Source organism: Oncorhynchus nerka, unplaced genomic scaffold (assembly GCF_034236695.1).
Source record: "Oncorhynchus nerka isolate Pitt River unplaced genomic scaffold, Oner_Uvic_2.0 unplaced_scaffold_1881, whole genome shotgun sequence".
Lineage (NCBI taxonomy): Eukaryota > Metazoa > Chordata > Actinopteri > Salmoniformes > Salmonidae > Oncorhynchus > Oncorhynchus nerka.
The window spans coordinates 21722-37701 of NW_027039443.1; the positions used below are offsets into that span (position 1 = coordinate 21722).

The following is a 15980-nucleotide window of genomic DNA, read 5'->3' on the forward strand; positions in this document are numbered from 1 at the left end:
TGCAAATTATAATAGTGAAAAAGTAAAAGTGAGAACGAAATAACCAGGACAACTAAATTACCGTCAAACACATGGTTTATTAGAAAACACACGGTAATGGGGGGGGCAGGAAAAGGGGCTGAGCTGGACCCAAGGAAAGAAATAATAAGTATTCAAAAACACCCCTAAGCTAGACTAGCCTACTTTAACAACAGCTAATTAACTAACCAAAAATACAGTGGGTGGTCCGCCCAGTTCTAACTAGTGTATTTAACAAAGTCTACCTACGGGTAGTGTATGCCCATGGGTGACTTGTCTTGGTTTCCCCTTTTCCCACCAGCAAACAAACACAAACACCAAAAACAATACTCACAGGTGAGGACAAAGTGATATGGAGGTGCTCAAACAAAAGATAGCTCAATACATAAAGAGACATAGTAGGAGAGGGTGAAACAGAAAGCTCTACAGACAGATTGAGCTCCAGAGCAAACAACTGACAGGGTTTTTAAACCAAGGGAAAGGAACTGTGATTGGGTAGGAAACAGGAGGTGTGTCTTCTGATTGATGATTGATTGGTGACTGGTTGGGGAGTGATGATTTTCACCTGTGAGGGGAGAAGGAGAGAAAAGAACACAGGATACATACACACAAACACACAGGATAACTGTATCATCCTCTGGGTTTCTTGTATTTTAAAAAGTGCATATTGTTTTACCAAAAATAAAATGAATAATTTCATAAAGTGTTTAAATGATCTCTCTGAGTTGTGCTGGAGGAGTCATGCCCTCTCTAGAATGTTATCTTTATGGCGTGTGTAAGCTGAGTCTCTGCCCCCAGCTAAATACATGTTTCAACATGTACGCCCCTATGTTTCTGACCTGTCTCTGCGCTCTACTGCACTGACCTGCTGTATGTGTCCGTCCGTACGTGTTCTCTCTCCAGTGCTGACCTGTCTTTCGACCTCCAAGGCTATGTATTTATTCTGCTAAATGATGTTCTGACTGCAGCTAACGGAGCCTACGTCAAGCAGAAGCTAGACTCCAAGGTATGTAAGCAGCTAGCTGGACCAATGTGTATGTGTATTTACAGTGGGGCAAAAAATATCTACAGTGGGGGGCAAAAAAGTATTTAGTCAGCCACCAATTGTGCAAGTTCTCCCACAAGTTCTCCCACTGAGGCCTGTAATTTTCATCATAGGTACACTTCAATTATGACAGACAAAATGAGAGAGAAAAAAATCCAGAAAATCACATTGTAGGATTTGTAATTAATTTTTTTGCAAATGGAAAATAAGTATTTGGTCAATAACAAAAGTTTCTCAATACCTTGTTATATACCCTTTGTTGGCAATGACAGAGGTCAAACGTTTTCTGTAAGTCTTCACAAGGTTTTCACACACTGTTGCTGGTATTTTGGCCCATTCCTCCATGCAGATCTCCTCTAGAGCAGTGATGTTTTGGGGCTGTTGCTGGGCAACAGAGACTTTCATCTCCCTTCAAAGATTTTCTATGGGGTTGAGATCTGGAGACTGGCTAGGCCACTCCAGGACCTTGAAATGCTTCTTACGAAGCCACTCCTTCGTTGCCCGGGCGGTGTGTTTGGGATCATTGTCATGCTGAAAGACCCAGCCACGTTTCATCTTCAATGCCCTTGCTGATGGAAGGAGGTTTTCATTCAAAATCTCACGATACATGGCCCCATTCATTCTTTCCTTTACACGGATCAGTCGTCCTGGTCCCTTTGCAGAAAAACAGCCCCAAAGCATGATGTTTCCACCCCCATGCTTCACAGTAGCTATGGTGTTCTTTGGATGCAACTCAGCATTCTTTGTCCTCCAAACACGACGAGTTGAGTTTTTACCAAAAAGTTCTATTTTGGTTTCATCTGACCATATGACATTCTCCCAATCTTCTTCTGGATCATCCAAATGCTCTCTAGCAAACTTCAGATGGGCCTGGACATGTACTGGCTTAAGGAGGGGGACACGTCTGGCAGTGCAGGATTTGAGTCCCTGGCGGCGTAGTGTGTTACTGATGGTAGGCTTTGTTACATTGGTCCCAGCTCTCTGCAGGTCATTCACTAGGTCCCCCCGTGTGGTTCTGGGATTTTTGCTTACCGTTGTGATCATTTTGACCCCACGGGGAGAGATCTTGCGTGGAGCCCCAGATCGAGGGAGATTATCAGTGGTCTTGTATGTCTTCCATTTCCTAATAATTGCTCCCACAGTTGATTTCTTCAAACGAAGCTGCTTACCTATTGCAGATCTACAATTTTGTTTCTGGTGTCCTTTGACAGCTCTTTGGTCTTGGCCATAGTGGAGTTTGGAGTGTGACTGTTTGTCTTTTATACTGATAACAAGTTCAAACAGGTGCCATTAATACAGGTAACAAGTGGAGGACAGAGGAGCCTCTTAAAGAAGAAGTTACAGGTCTGTCTTGTTTGTAGGTGACCAAATACTTATTTTCCACCATAATTTGAAAATAAATTCATTAAAAATCCTACAATGTGATTTTCTGTATTTGTTTTCTTCTCATTTTGTCTGTCATAGTTGAAGTGTACATATGATGAAAATTACAGGCCTCATCTTTTTAAGTGGGAGAACTTGCACAATTGGTGGCTGACTAAATACTTTTTTCCCCACTGTAACAGTTGAAGTCGGAAGTTTACATACACTTAGGTTGGCGTCATTAAAACTCTTTTTTCAACCACTCCACAAATGTCTTGTTAACAAACTATAGGTTTGGCAAGTCGGTTAGGACATCTACTTTGTGCATGACACAAGTAATTTTTTCAACAATTGTTTACAGACTGATTAATTCACTATCACAATTCCAGTGGCTCAGAAGTTTACATACACTAAGTTGACTGTGCCTTTAAACAGCTTGGAAAATTCCAGAAAATTATTTCATGGTTTTAGAAGCTTCTGATCGGCGAATTGACATCATTTGAATCAATTGTAGGTGAACCTGTGGATGTATTTCAAGGCCTACCTTCAAACTCAAACTCAGTGCCTCTTTGCTTGACATCGTGGGGAAAATCTAAAGAAATCAGCCAAGATCTTAGAAAGTCATCCTTGGGAGCACTTTCCAAACACCTGATGGTACCACGTTCACGTGTATAAACGCCACGGGACCACGCAGCCGTCATACCGCTCAGGAAGGAGACAAGTTCTGTCTCCTAGAGATGAACGTACTTTGGTGCGAAAAGTGCAAATCAATCCCAGAACAACAGCAAAGGACCTTGTGAAGATGCTGGAGGAAACGGGTACAAATGTATCTATATTCACAGTAAATTGAGTCCTATATCGACAACCTGAAAGGCCGCATAGCAAGGAAGAAGCCACTGCTCCAAAACCGCTATAAAAAAATAGTGGATATATTGAAGCAACATCAAGACATTGAAGCAACATCTCAAGACATCAGTCAAGAAGTTAAAGCATGGAATTTAGAATTCAAGGCACACTTAACCAGCACGGCTACCACAGCATTCTGTCGCGATACACCATCCTATCTCGTTTGGTCTTAGTGGGACTATCATTTGTTTTTCAACAGGACAATGACCCAACACACCTCCAGGTTGTGTCAGGGCTATTTGACCAAGAAGGAGAGATGGAGTGCTGCATCAGATGACCTGGCCTCCACAATTACCCAATCTCAACCCAATTGAGATGGTTTGGGATGAGTTGGACCGCAGAGTGACGGAAAAGCAGCCAACAAGTGCTCAACATATGTAGGAACTCCTTCAAGACTGTTGGAAAAGCATTCCAGATGAAGCAGGTTGAGAGAATGCCAAGCTGTCATCAAGGCTACTATATATTTTGAAAGCTTTTTTTGGTTACTACATGATTCCATATGTGTTATTTCATAGTTTTGATGTCTTCACTATTCTACAATGTAGAAAATAGAAAAGGTCTTGAAAGAGGTGGGTGCATACCGTATGACTGATACCGTATGTTCCACCTAGCTGGACTAATATATTTAGCACCTAACATTCGGAAAGTATTCAGACCCTATCACTTTTCCCACATTTTGTTACGTTATAGCCTTATTCAAAAATGTATTACATTAATTTGAGCAATCGGGGGAGAAGGGCCTTGGTCAGGGAGGTGGAGGAATAATGGTTTGGGGCTGTTTTTCATGGTTCAGACTAGGCCCCTTAGTTCCAGTAAAGGGATATCTTAACTCCACAGCATACAATGACATTCTAGACTATTCTGTGCTTCCAACTTTTTGGCAACAGTTTGGGGAAGGCCGTTTCCTGTTTCAGCATGACAATGACCCCGTGCACAAAGCGAGGTCCATACAGAAATTGTTTGTCGAGATCGGTGTGGAAGAACTTGACTGGCCTGCACAGAGTCCTGACCTCAACCCCATCAAACACCTTTGGGATGAATTGGAACGTCGACTGTGAGCCAGGCCTAATCGGCCGACATCACTAATGCTCTTGTGGCTGAATGGAAGCAAGTCCCAACGTCCAGTGGAAAGCCTTCCCAGCAAAGGGGGGACAAACTCCATATTTTAATGCCCCTGATTTTGGAATGAGATGTTTGTAGAGCAGGTGTCCATGGAGTGTATGTGGAGATAATCGAAGGCAAGCTATCCTTCACATGTTATTGCTGGATACCAGTTAGTTTAGCTAATCAGACAAAACTTGTGACTGATGTTTTAACTCAATAAATTATCAAGGCTTGTACTCCAGTATAGCACAGGAAGGCTGAGATATGTTTAGAAAGTGACCCACTGTCACCCTCGGTGACTTCTGAATGAGAGTTAATTTTGGGAGTTGACATGAGATGAGGTTGGCTGTTGCACTCATATTACACTGTCTGCTAGCTTTCTAATTCACTTCATGCTACTGCTTTGACGATCTCTCATCACCACTAGTTCTACTGTTCTACTACTAGTAATACTATTCTACTGCTATTTCTACCACTAGTTATACTATTCGACTACTACCACTAGTTACACTGGTCTACTACTAGTTATGCCACTAGTTATACTACTAGTTATACTGTTCTACCACTAGTTATACTGTTCTACTACTAGTGATACTGCTAGTTATACCACTAATTATACTGTTCTACCACTAGGTCTACTACTAGTTATACTGTTCTGCCACTAGTTCTACCACTAGTTATAATGCTCTACTACCAGTTATACTACTAGTTATACTGTTCTACTACTAGTTATACTGTTCTACCACTAGTTATACTCTTATACTACTAGTTATAATGCTCTACTACTAGTTATACCACTAGTTATACTATTCTACCATCAGTTATACTACTAGTTATACCACTAGTTATACTGTTCTACTACTAGCTATACCACTAGTTATACTGTTCTACCACTAGGTCTATTACTAATTATTCTGTTCTACCACTAGTTCTACCTCTAGTTATACAGTTCTACTACTAGTTATACTGTTCTGCCACTAGTTATACTGTTCTACCACTAGCTATACCACTAGTTATACTGTTCTACTACTAGTTATACTGTTCTACCACTAGGTCTACTACTAGTTATACTGTTCTGACACTAGTTCTACCACTAGTTATACTGTTATACTACTAGTTATACCACTAGTTATTCTGTTCTACCTCTAGTTATACTGTTCTACCACTAGTTATACTCGTATACTACTAGTTATAATGCTCTACTACTAGTTATACCACTAGTTATACTATTCTACCATCAGTTCTTCTACTAGTTATACTGTTCTACTACTAGTTATACCACTAGTTGTACTGTTCTACCACTAGCTCTACTACTAGTAATACTATTCTACCACTAGTTATACTATTCGACTACTACCACTAGTTACACTGGTCTACTACTAGTTATACTGTTCTACCACTAGTTATACCACTAGTTCTACCACTAGTTATGCTCTTCTACTACTAGTTACATTGTTATACTACTAGTTATACTACTAGTTATACCACTAGTTATACTGTTCTACCACTAGTTATACTGTTATACTGTCTACTGTTCTACTACTAGTTCTACCACTAGTTATACTGTTCTACCACTAGTTATACTCTTCTACCACTAGTTATACTGTTATACTGTTCTACTACTAGTTATACTATTATACCACTAGTTATACTGTTCTACCACTAGCTATACTGCTAGTTATACTATTCTATTGCTAGTTATACTAGTCTACTACTGCCAAAGTCATTTTTATGTACGGTTCTTTAGACTAATGATAACCCTACCACCATATATAGTGTTAGCATGCCATCCCAACAACCCCAAAGAGTTTGTTTTAGAGCAGTGAACTGGTGACAGCTGTATGCTGGCTAGAGAGGAATGTACCATCATGAATAACCCTCTGTTCTCTTCTCTGCCTCTTCTTCCCCTCCCTTCTCTCCCTCTCTTGCCCCTCTCAGGAGCTGGGGAAGTATGGCTTGCTGTATTATAATGCGTTGTTTATGATCTTTCCAACAATGCTGCTAGCTCAACTCACTGGAGATGTTCAGAGGGTAAGATCTGTCTGTCTGCCGGTCTGTGTGGCAGCAGTCTCTCAATGTGCTAATGTCATGGAGAGACTGAGAGGGAGGGCACGAGACAATTGGCAAAGTGGGGAAACTTAGGCAGGAAACGTCAACAACGAACAGTGAGCCGTCAACTCATGCATGAAAAAACTAATAATTAAAGAAAAGCATCTGTCGGTCATATTTTTAATCTGAGCCTAGAGAAAAGTATTTGTCCTCAGGCCTGGAGGGAAGCCAGTCATTTGGCTACCCAAGAGTGGTAAAGCAGCTGGTTTACTGGTTCTAACAGCAGACCTATCAGCTTGCTGCAAACTGTTGAAAATACAGTACAACACTATTTCTCTGTAAACAAATTAACAGACGTTCAGCATGCTTATAGAGAAGGGCACTCAACATGTACTTCTCTGACATAAATGTAATATAAAGACGATTGTGGGTGCTGTTCTGTTAGTTCAGTGCAGCCTTTGACAGTACTGACCATAACCTGTTGTTGAGAACTTGTGTTATGGATTTTCAACCTCAGATTGCCATATTGTGGATTCAGAGCTATCTAATAAAGTCAGAAGGGCTTCTTTAATGTCAAACATTTAAGGTGTAGTGTACCACAGGGCAGCTCTTCAGCTCTGCCACTTTTTTCTATTTTGACCAATGACCTGTCACTGGCATTACACAAAGCCTGTATGTCCATGTATGCTGACGATTCAACCATATGCTCATGAAGTCATGAGTCAAGTCTGTTTTGGAATGGGTGTCAGTAATAAACTTGTCCTGAACATCTCTAAAACGAAGAGCATTCTATTTGGTGCAAATAATTATCTACGTTCTAGACCTCAGTGGCTGTTGTACAAGTTGAGAGGACTAAATTACTTGTGAAGATGGAGAGCGGTCTGTCCGTAATAGAGATGCTGTGCTTTTATGACACCAAGTCCTGCAGGCTCTAGTTTTCTTGTCTTGATTATTGTCCGGTCGAGTGCTGCAATAAAAGACCTAGAACGCCCAGAACAGAGCGGCACCTCTTGCTCTTCATTGTAATCAGAGGGCTGATATAAATACTACAGTGCCTTGCAAAAGTATTAATCCCCCTTGGTGTTTTTCCTATTTAGTTGCATTACAACCTGTAATTTGAATGGATTTTTATTTTTGGATTTCCGGTAATGGACATACAGAAAATAGTCCAAATTGGTGAAGTGAAATAAAAAAGTGATGTGTGCATATGTATTCCCCTTTGCTATGAAGCCCCTGCAACCAATTACCTTCAGAAGTCACATTGAACACGGGTGGACTTTATTTAAGTGTCACATGATCTCAGTGTATATATACACCTGTAGTCTGTAGCATCACCAAGGAGCTCTCCAAACAGGTCAGGGACAAGGTTGTGTTATAAAAAAATATCAAACTTTGAACATCCCACGGAGCACCATTAAATCCATTATTAAAAAATGGCACCACGTGTGGGCTGCCCACCAAAACTCACGGACCAGGCAAGGAGGGCATTAATCAGAGAGAAAAAAATAATAATAATAACGCTGCAAAGCTCCACACCGGAGATTGGAGTATCTGTCCATAGGACCACTTTAAGCCCTACACTCCACAGAGCTGGGCTTTACAGAAGAGTGGCCAGAAAAAGGCATTGCTTTAGAAAAAAATAAGTAAACACGTTTGGTGTTTGCCAAAAAGCTTGTGGGGGAGACCCCAAACATATGGAAGAAGGTACTTTGGTCAGATGAAACTAAAATTGAGCTTTTTGGCCATCAAGGAAAACGCAACACCTCTCATCACCCCGAGAAACCAGTGAAGCATGGTGGTGGCAGCATCATGCTTGTGGGGATGTTTTTCATCAGCAGAGATTAAGAAACTGGTCAGAATTGAAGGAATGGTGCTAAATACAGGGAAATTCTTGAGGGGAAACCTGTTTCAGTCTTCCAGAGATTTGAGACTGGGACAGAGGTTCACCTTCCAGCAGGACAATGACCCTGAGCATACTGCTAAAGCAACACTTGAGTGGTTTAAGGGGAAACATTTAAATGTCTTGGAATGTCCTAGTCAAAGCCCAGACCTCAATACAATTGAGAATCTGTGGTATGACTTAAAGATTGCTGTACACCAGCGGAACCCATCCAACTTGAAGGAGCTGGAGCTGTTTTGCCTTGAAGAATGAGCAAAAATCCCAGTGGCAAGATGTGCCAAGCTTATAGAGACAGCCCAAAAGAATTGCAGCTGTAATTGCTCCACAAGGTGGCTCTACAAAGTATTGACTTTGGGGGGGGTGAATAGTTACGCACGCTCAAGTTCTGTTTTTTTTTCTTATATCTTGCTTTGTTTCACAATAAAAAATATTTTGCATCTTCAAAGTGATAGGCATGTTGTGTAAATCAAATGATACAAACCCCCCAAAAAACGTTTAATTCCAGGTTGTAAGGCAACAAAATAGGAAAAATGCCAAGGGGGTGAATACTTTCGCAAGCAACTGTATGCATGCCAGTCTCTCTTGGCTAAGAGTTGAGGAGAGACTGACAAGAAAACATGCAATAATGGCTCTATATAATACTGTATCTCATATTGGTCAAATGAACAGCAAACCTGGTTTAAAAAAAACAGATAAAGCAACACCTCTCCCCTGTTTGACCTAGATCGTTTGTGTGTATTGATATGTAGGCTACGTGTGCCGCTTTTGTAGTTTTGTCCTTGAGCTGTACTTGTCTATTAATGTTTTGTGTGGACCCCAGGAAGAGTAGCTGCTGCTTTTGCAACAGCTAATGGGGGATCCTAATAAGATACCAAAAGAGTGCGAGACAGAGGGACTGAGTGCGAGACAGAGAGACTCAGTGTCTGAGAGAGTGGTAGAGAGGCCTGGTTTTCCAAACTCAGGAAGTGAAGAGGCCAGCAGCCAGAAACACACAAAGCTGCCATTATGTTGTTAGCTACTACTAAATACACTTTCTCTGCTGTCTTAATGATGGTGTATGTCTGCAGGCGGTGGAATATGATGGCTGGTCAGACATCCTGTTTCTCAGCCAGTTCATCCTATCCTGTATAATGGGGTGAGATCCTGACTCTTAACCTCTCTGTTCTCTACCCCTCTTCCATACTCCTCTTCTTTCTGTTTGTCTACCCTTCTGTGCTGTGTGTGTGATGACTTGTGGTGTGTTTGTATTGCAGGTTTGTGCTGATGTATTCTACAGTGCTCTGTACACAATACAACTCAGCTCTAACCACCACCATCGTGGGCTGTATCAAGGTAAGCTCCCAGAACAGAACCCCAGCCCATTAATAATGACTAGATAAAATGCTATCTTACCCCTAACCCATTAATTATGACATGATAAAATGCTATCTTACCCCTAACCCATTAATAATGACTAGATAAAATGCTATCTTACCCCTAACCCATTAATTATGACATGATAAAATGCTATCTTACCCCTAACCCATTAATTATGACATGATAAAATGCTATCTTACCCCTAACCCATTAATTATGACATGATAAAACGTTCTCTAATAATGACATAACACACTAACCCTAACCTATCAATAATGAAATGATAAAACGTTAACACATCAATAATGACATAAAATGCTCTCTAACCCGCTGATATTTTCAGCTAAAAAAAAATGTGGCGTTTTAAGCATTCTAGTACAGTTAAACACACACATGGACGCAGAGGTCCAAGGCACTGCATCTCAGTGCAAGAGGCGTAACAACAGTGCCTGGTTCAAATCCAAGCTGGATAACATCCAGCCGTGATTGGGAGTCTCATAGGGCGGCGCACAATTCGTCCGGGCCGTCGTTGTAAATAAGAATTTGTTCTTACTGACTTTTATCTTGAAGGCAAATCGGAAATTCCACCATTGCGTCTAATCCTCATTGTTGCTAGCTTCACAACACATAACTCAGTCAAGTCAAGCCTCATTAGCCAGATGAAGCTAGCTGGCTGCTTAACCCTGTTGCCCAAAGCTAAAGTTATAAGTAGCTGGCTAGCTATTTATTTTCATGAACAACAAGTGGGAACCTAGCTAATACTTACTCACAAGGATTCATAAATCATTGCTAAGAATAATGAATATGACTGCAGTTTCTACTGATCATTGTTTTCAGGCAGGTTGTATTGGTGCTGGCCAGGTACCAAGCTAAAGCTAGCTACCCCAGAAGGTGTTTTCAGGCAGGTTGTATTGGTGCTAGCTAGGCACTAAGCTGGTTGTATTGGTGATAGTTAGCTACCCCAGAAGGTGTTTTCAGGCAGGTTGTATTGGTGATAGTTAGCTACCCCAGAAGGTGTTTTCAGGCAGGTTGTATTGGTGCTAGCTAGCTAAGCTGGTTGATGTTGCGGTCGAACAAATGATGCTTTATTACCAACACGGTATTGAAAACACATCGTTCGTGGCAGGTGTTTACTTTTCTGTACAGCTTTGACCCAAACGGCGTTCCATAGTATGTATGTCGTGACGCTATTACTGTGTAACATCTGAAAAATAGCACACTTGGTAGTGTGTCCCAGTGCTCGACCAGTCGGCGAAAGCCAATATCACCCACGACAGAGAACGGTTGATTGTCAAGGGCAATGAATTCTATTATCTTGGCATTAATTGATTTAGCCTTGTCTCGCTCAAATGACTGCTAGATCCACACAGCAGACATTGTGTGGGCTAGGTTAGGAGTGCTGTGTAGCGCCATTACGTCATGTACCTACGTTATATAGGTATGCACGGTAGCTTTGACATCGGGCCGATGCCGATAAGTTCACCAATATATTGTGCATCCCTAATAATGACATGATAAAACGCTCTCTAACCCATCAGTAATCACATGATAAAACGCTCTCTAACCCATCAGTAATCACATGATAAAAAGCTCTCCAACCCATCAGTAATCACATGATAAAAAGCTCTCCAACCCATCAGTAATCACATGATAAAAAGCTCTCCAAACCCATCAGTAATCACATGATAAAAAGCTCTCCAACCCATCAGTAATCACATGATAAAAAGCTCTCCAACCCATCAGTAATCACATGATAAAAAGCTCTCTAACCCGAACCTGTTAAGGACAAAACTCTTCTAACCCATTAATAATGACACACGTTCTCTAACCCATCAATGACACACGCTCTCTAACCCATCAATAATCACATGATAAAACCTCACTCTAACCCATCAATAATCACATGATAAAACCTCACTTTAACCCATTAATGACAAAACGTTCTCTTAACCCTAACCAATTAATAATGACAAAACGTTCTCTAACCCATCAATGACACACGCTCTCTAACCCATCAATAATCACATGATAAAACCTCACTCTAACCCATTAATGACAAAACGTTCTCTAACCCTAACCAAGTAATAATGACAAAACGTTCTCTAACCCATCAATGACACACGCTCTCTAACCCATCAATAATCACATGATAAAACCTCACTCTAACCCATTAATGACAAAACGTTCTCTAACCCTAACCATTAATAATGACAAAACGTTCTCTAACCCATTAGTAATGACACACGCTCTCTAACCCATCAATAATGACACACGCTCTCTAACCCATCAATAATCACATGATAAAACCTCACTCTAACCCATCAATAATGACACACGCTCTCTAACCCATCAATAATGACACACGCTCTCTAACCCATCAATAATCACATGATAAAATGTTTTTTTTTAATCCTTCTACTGCATTCTTTCTTACAGAATATTCTAGTGACATACATCGGGATGGTGTTTGGTGGAGACTACATTTTCTCTTGGACAAATTTCATTGGTTTAAATATCAGGTATGGACTGGATATATTTGGGCTTAAGTCACACAACAGCAGAAATAGTTCTTCATTTCAGACAGTTAATGGTGTGTGTGTGTGTGTCAGTATTGCAGGTAGCCTGGTGTACTCCTACATTACTCTGACAGAGGAACAGTCCAGTAAACCCTCTGAGAACGCCATGGAGATCAAGGGGAAAGTGGTGGTATGACATCATGGTGACATCGGTATGCCAGAGGAAAAGTCACTGGAGATCCTTTTTCAAATGTTAATGGTACAAGAGAACATTCTATTTTTGGTACATGTTGTATTTATGGACTTAAAAGCTGTGGTTACCATAGCAACCAACTGGACACCCCACCATGGCAACAGGCTCCTCCCACTGGACACGTGGATTAGGAGGGCGTGGCTGGGGCAACATGATTTTAAAGGGTGCTTTTACTGTTTAGTCATTAGACGATTACATCATGGAGAGCACGGTCTTCCCGTTTTTGGTGAAATGGGTTCATGGGGATTGAATTCTCTCCTGATGTCAGAACCCAGCGGAATGTGTGGAATGTTCCCTCAAACAGGAATGGTCCAATGGAATCTGAGGCAGTATTATGTGGGTGCTGGTATGTGCAAAAGATGTTGTCCATCATACAGTTGAAGTCGGAAGTTTACATACATACACCTTAGCCAAATACATTTAAACTCAGTTTTTCACAATTCCTGACAGTTAATCCTAGTAAAAATCCCCTATCTTGGGTCAATTAGGATAACCACTTTGTCAGAATAATAGTAGAGAATCACATTCCCAGTGCGTCAGAAGTTTAAATACATTAAATTAGTATTTGGTAGCATTACCTTTAAATTGTTTAACTTTGGTCAAACGTTTCGAGTAGCTTCCCACAATAAGTTGGGTGAATTTTGGCCCATTCCTCCTGACAGAGCTGGTGTAACTGAGTCAGGTTTGTAGGCCTCCTTGCTCGCACACGCTTTTTCAGTTCTGCCCACAAATTTTCTATAGGATTGAGGTCAGGGCTTTGTGATGGCCACTCCAATTCCTTGACTTTGTTGTCCTTAAGCCATTTTGCCACAACTTTGGAAGTATGCTTGGGGTCATTCAACCCATTTGCGACCAAGCTTTAACTTCCTTGAGATGTTTCTTCAATATATCCACATAATTTTCCTGCCTCATGATGCCATCTATTTTGTGAAATGCACCAGTCCCTCCTGCAGCAAAGCACCCCCACAACATGATGCTGCCACCCCCGTGCTTCATGGTTGGGATGGTGTTCTTCGGCTTGCAAGCCTCCCCCTTTTCCTCCAAACATAACGATGGTCATTATGGCCAAACAGTTATATTTTTGTTTCAAACCGTAGTCTGGCTTTTTTATAGCGGCGCAGTGGCTTCGTCCTTGCTGAGCGGCCTTTCAGGTTATGTCGATATAGGACTTGTTTTACTGTGGATATAGATACTTTTGTACCTGTTTCCTCCAGCATCTTCACAAGGTCATTTGCTTTTTGTTCTGGGATTGATTTGCACTTTTTGCTCCAAAGTACATTCATCTCTAGGAGACAGAACACGTCTTCTTCCCGAGTGGTATGACATCTGTGTGGTCCCATGGTGTTTATACGTGCGTACTATTGTTTGTACAGATGAACGTGGTACCTTCAGGCTTTTGGAAATTGCTCCCAAGGATGAACCAGACTTGTGGAGGTCGACAATTTATTTTCTGAGGTCTTGGCTGATTTCTTTTGATTTTCCCATGATGTCAAGCAAAGAGGCACTGAGTTTGAAGGTGGGCCTTGAAATACATGCACAGGTCCACCTCCAATTGACTCAAATGATGGTTTTAGAATGAATGTGGTACCTTCAGGCATTTGTAAATTGCTCCCAAGGATGAACCAGGCTTGTGGAGGTCGACGATTTCTTTTGATTTTCCCAAGCAAAGAGGCACTGAGTTTGAAGGTAGGCCTTGCACAGGTACGCTTCTGATAGGCTAATTGACATGACATAATTTTCCAGTTTAAAGGCACAGTCAACTTTGTATGTACACTTCTGACCCACTGGAATTGTGATACAGTGAGTTAAGTGAAATAATCTGTAAGCAATTGTTGTAAAAATTATTTGTCATCCATAAAGTAGATGTCCTAACCGACTTGCCAAAACTAGGAAATTTGTGGAGCGGTTGAAATACACTTAGGTTGGAGTCATTAAAACTTGTATTTTAAACTTCTGATTTCAACTGTATCTGAAAGGAAAGACTGTTAATATTGTCATTCTCCAGTATTTCTGAATGTCTGCTCTGGGTTTTATAAAGGGTTTGTATGTGTGACTGGGTCTCTGTAGAGGCAACTTGTGATAATTATGTTTTCATTTGCTTTTAAAAACAATATTATTGCACTTTTACCAGCTGTTGTTCTAGCTAGCCAATGTTGGGAGAAGGTGAACTATATATGCCTTACTGTGACACGCCATGTCCAGGGTTAACTTTTACCCTAAAGGCTTTCACATGTCCCGCTGAATGTGGATATAGTGTTGGTGTGCCGATCATCCTCTGAAGATGTCCGACTCGTGCTTCTACATTGAAAATCGGTACACACATTACGTTCAGAGGTGCTAAATACTCTCTGCCACCAAACTATAGGTGTCTGAGCCCTAAAGACCAGAGGTTAACTCCACCCTCCATGTTTTCCTTAGATTTGAAGCATACAAAGAAATTTCAAGGTAGACTCTAAATGTTGCCATGAGCAGCACCACAGATATTGAGATGCAAGACTTGGCTCTCACACGGTATGTGCACGGGTTTGTTTCATAACTCAAATTGAAATCTTCCGCTGCTCTATGTTCGCTACACACGTTAGTCTGAGACTGCCCTCATTTGTGATGACGTCAAAATGAAGGCTGTTGTACAAAACAAAGTCATCAGAGATTGGATCGTCTTTAACCGGGTATCGAAGCCAATAACTAATTTTCTAAACGCCGCTTTATCCACGTGTGTTCTTGCTCTGGGCACAACACCTCTGTCTCTGGGACCAATCAAAACGGTTAGGATGTGTCCTTTCTAGAAATCGTCGCAAGACGTTTGGGTAGCCAGGGCACCAAAACAGCACAGAAGTTGAGTCTGACCCACTATGCTGTTTAGTTTCTGCATGTACAACATATCGCTGAGTCTACATAGCGCAAGCGTCACTTGCTCGTCTCATTGATTAGTGGGTCTGTTTTAACTGTAGCTGGCAGGCAACACCTGGCTCTTGTTAAAGCTTTTAGAGTTGTTTCATAGTTTGGCTGTCAGAGGTTAACTTCTCCCCTAAGGGTTAAGGATGGGACTAACTTAACCCTGAAGGCTGTTTAATACTTAGAAACGTCAGGGTCCTTTTACATTGCCATTACCCAACAACAGTCAAGTTGTCAGGTATGGCAATATTCGCCATTTTAAAATAGCATTTTTGATATACCAATGTCTGCACTCCCCAAGGTTTTAGCTGGGTGTACTTACTTTTTGTTACTGATCTGTGCAGTAAGTTATGTTGATCACCAAACATGTCAAACTATCTTCAAAACCAGAACAATGATTTTTAACATTAAAAATACCTCATCTACAACCCTTCAAGTATTTCAGTCCATAGTGAAATGGATCTTTTTGCTGTCTTCTGTTTATTGCAAACCGCTAGACCACTGACAGTCAGAGGCTAAAAGCAGCACAGGGTCAGCCACACAGCAGCAGCAATCCTAATGTATACCTTCTGTTTC

General features: G+C 41.2%; 1 protein-coding gene across 4 annotated transcripts in view; it reads left to right on the forward strand.

Annotated features, from left to right (window-relative positions):
• Positions 1–15832, forward strand: part of LOC115123440 (nucleotide sugar transporter SLC35D2-like) — a 31304-nt gene extending 15472 nt beyond the window's left edge. For 3 of the 4 annotated variants that reach the window (XM_065014954.1, XM_029652783.2, XM_029652784.2), the window contains 6 exons: positions 922–1024; positions 6374–6466; positions 9452–9519; positions 9638–9716; positions 12177–12259; positions 12350–15832. In XM_065014954.1, coding sequence (XP_064871026.1) covers positions 922–1024; positions 6374–6466; positions 9452–9519; positions 9638–9716; positions 12177–12259; positions 12350–12452 — 529 coding nt within the window. In that variant the 3' untranslated portion in view covers positions 12453–15832. The remainder of the gene's footprint in view (positions 1–921; positions 1025–6373; positions 6467–9451; positions 9520–9637; positions 9717–12176; positions 12260–12349) is intronic. The other variant, XM_029652785.2, reaches the window with a different exon arrangement.
• The last annotated feature ends 148 nt before the right edge of the window (positions 15833–15980 follow it).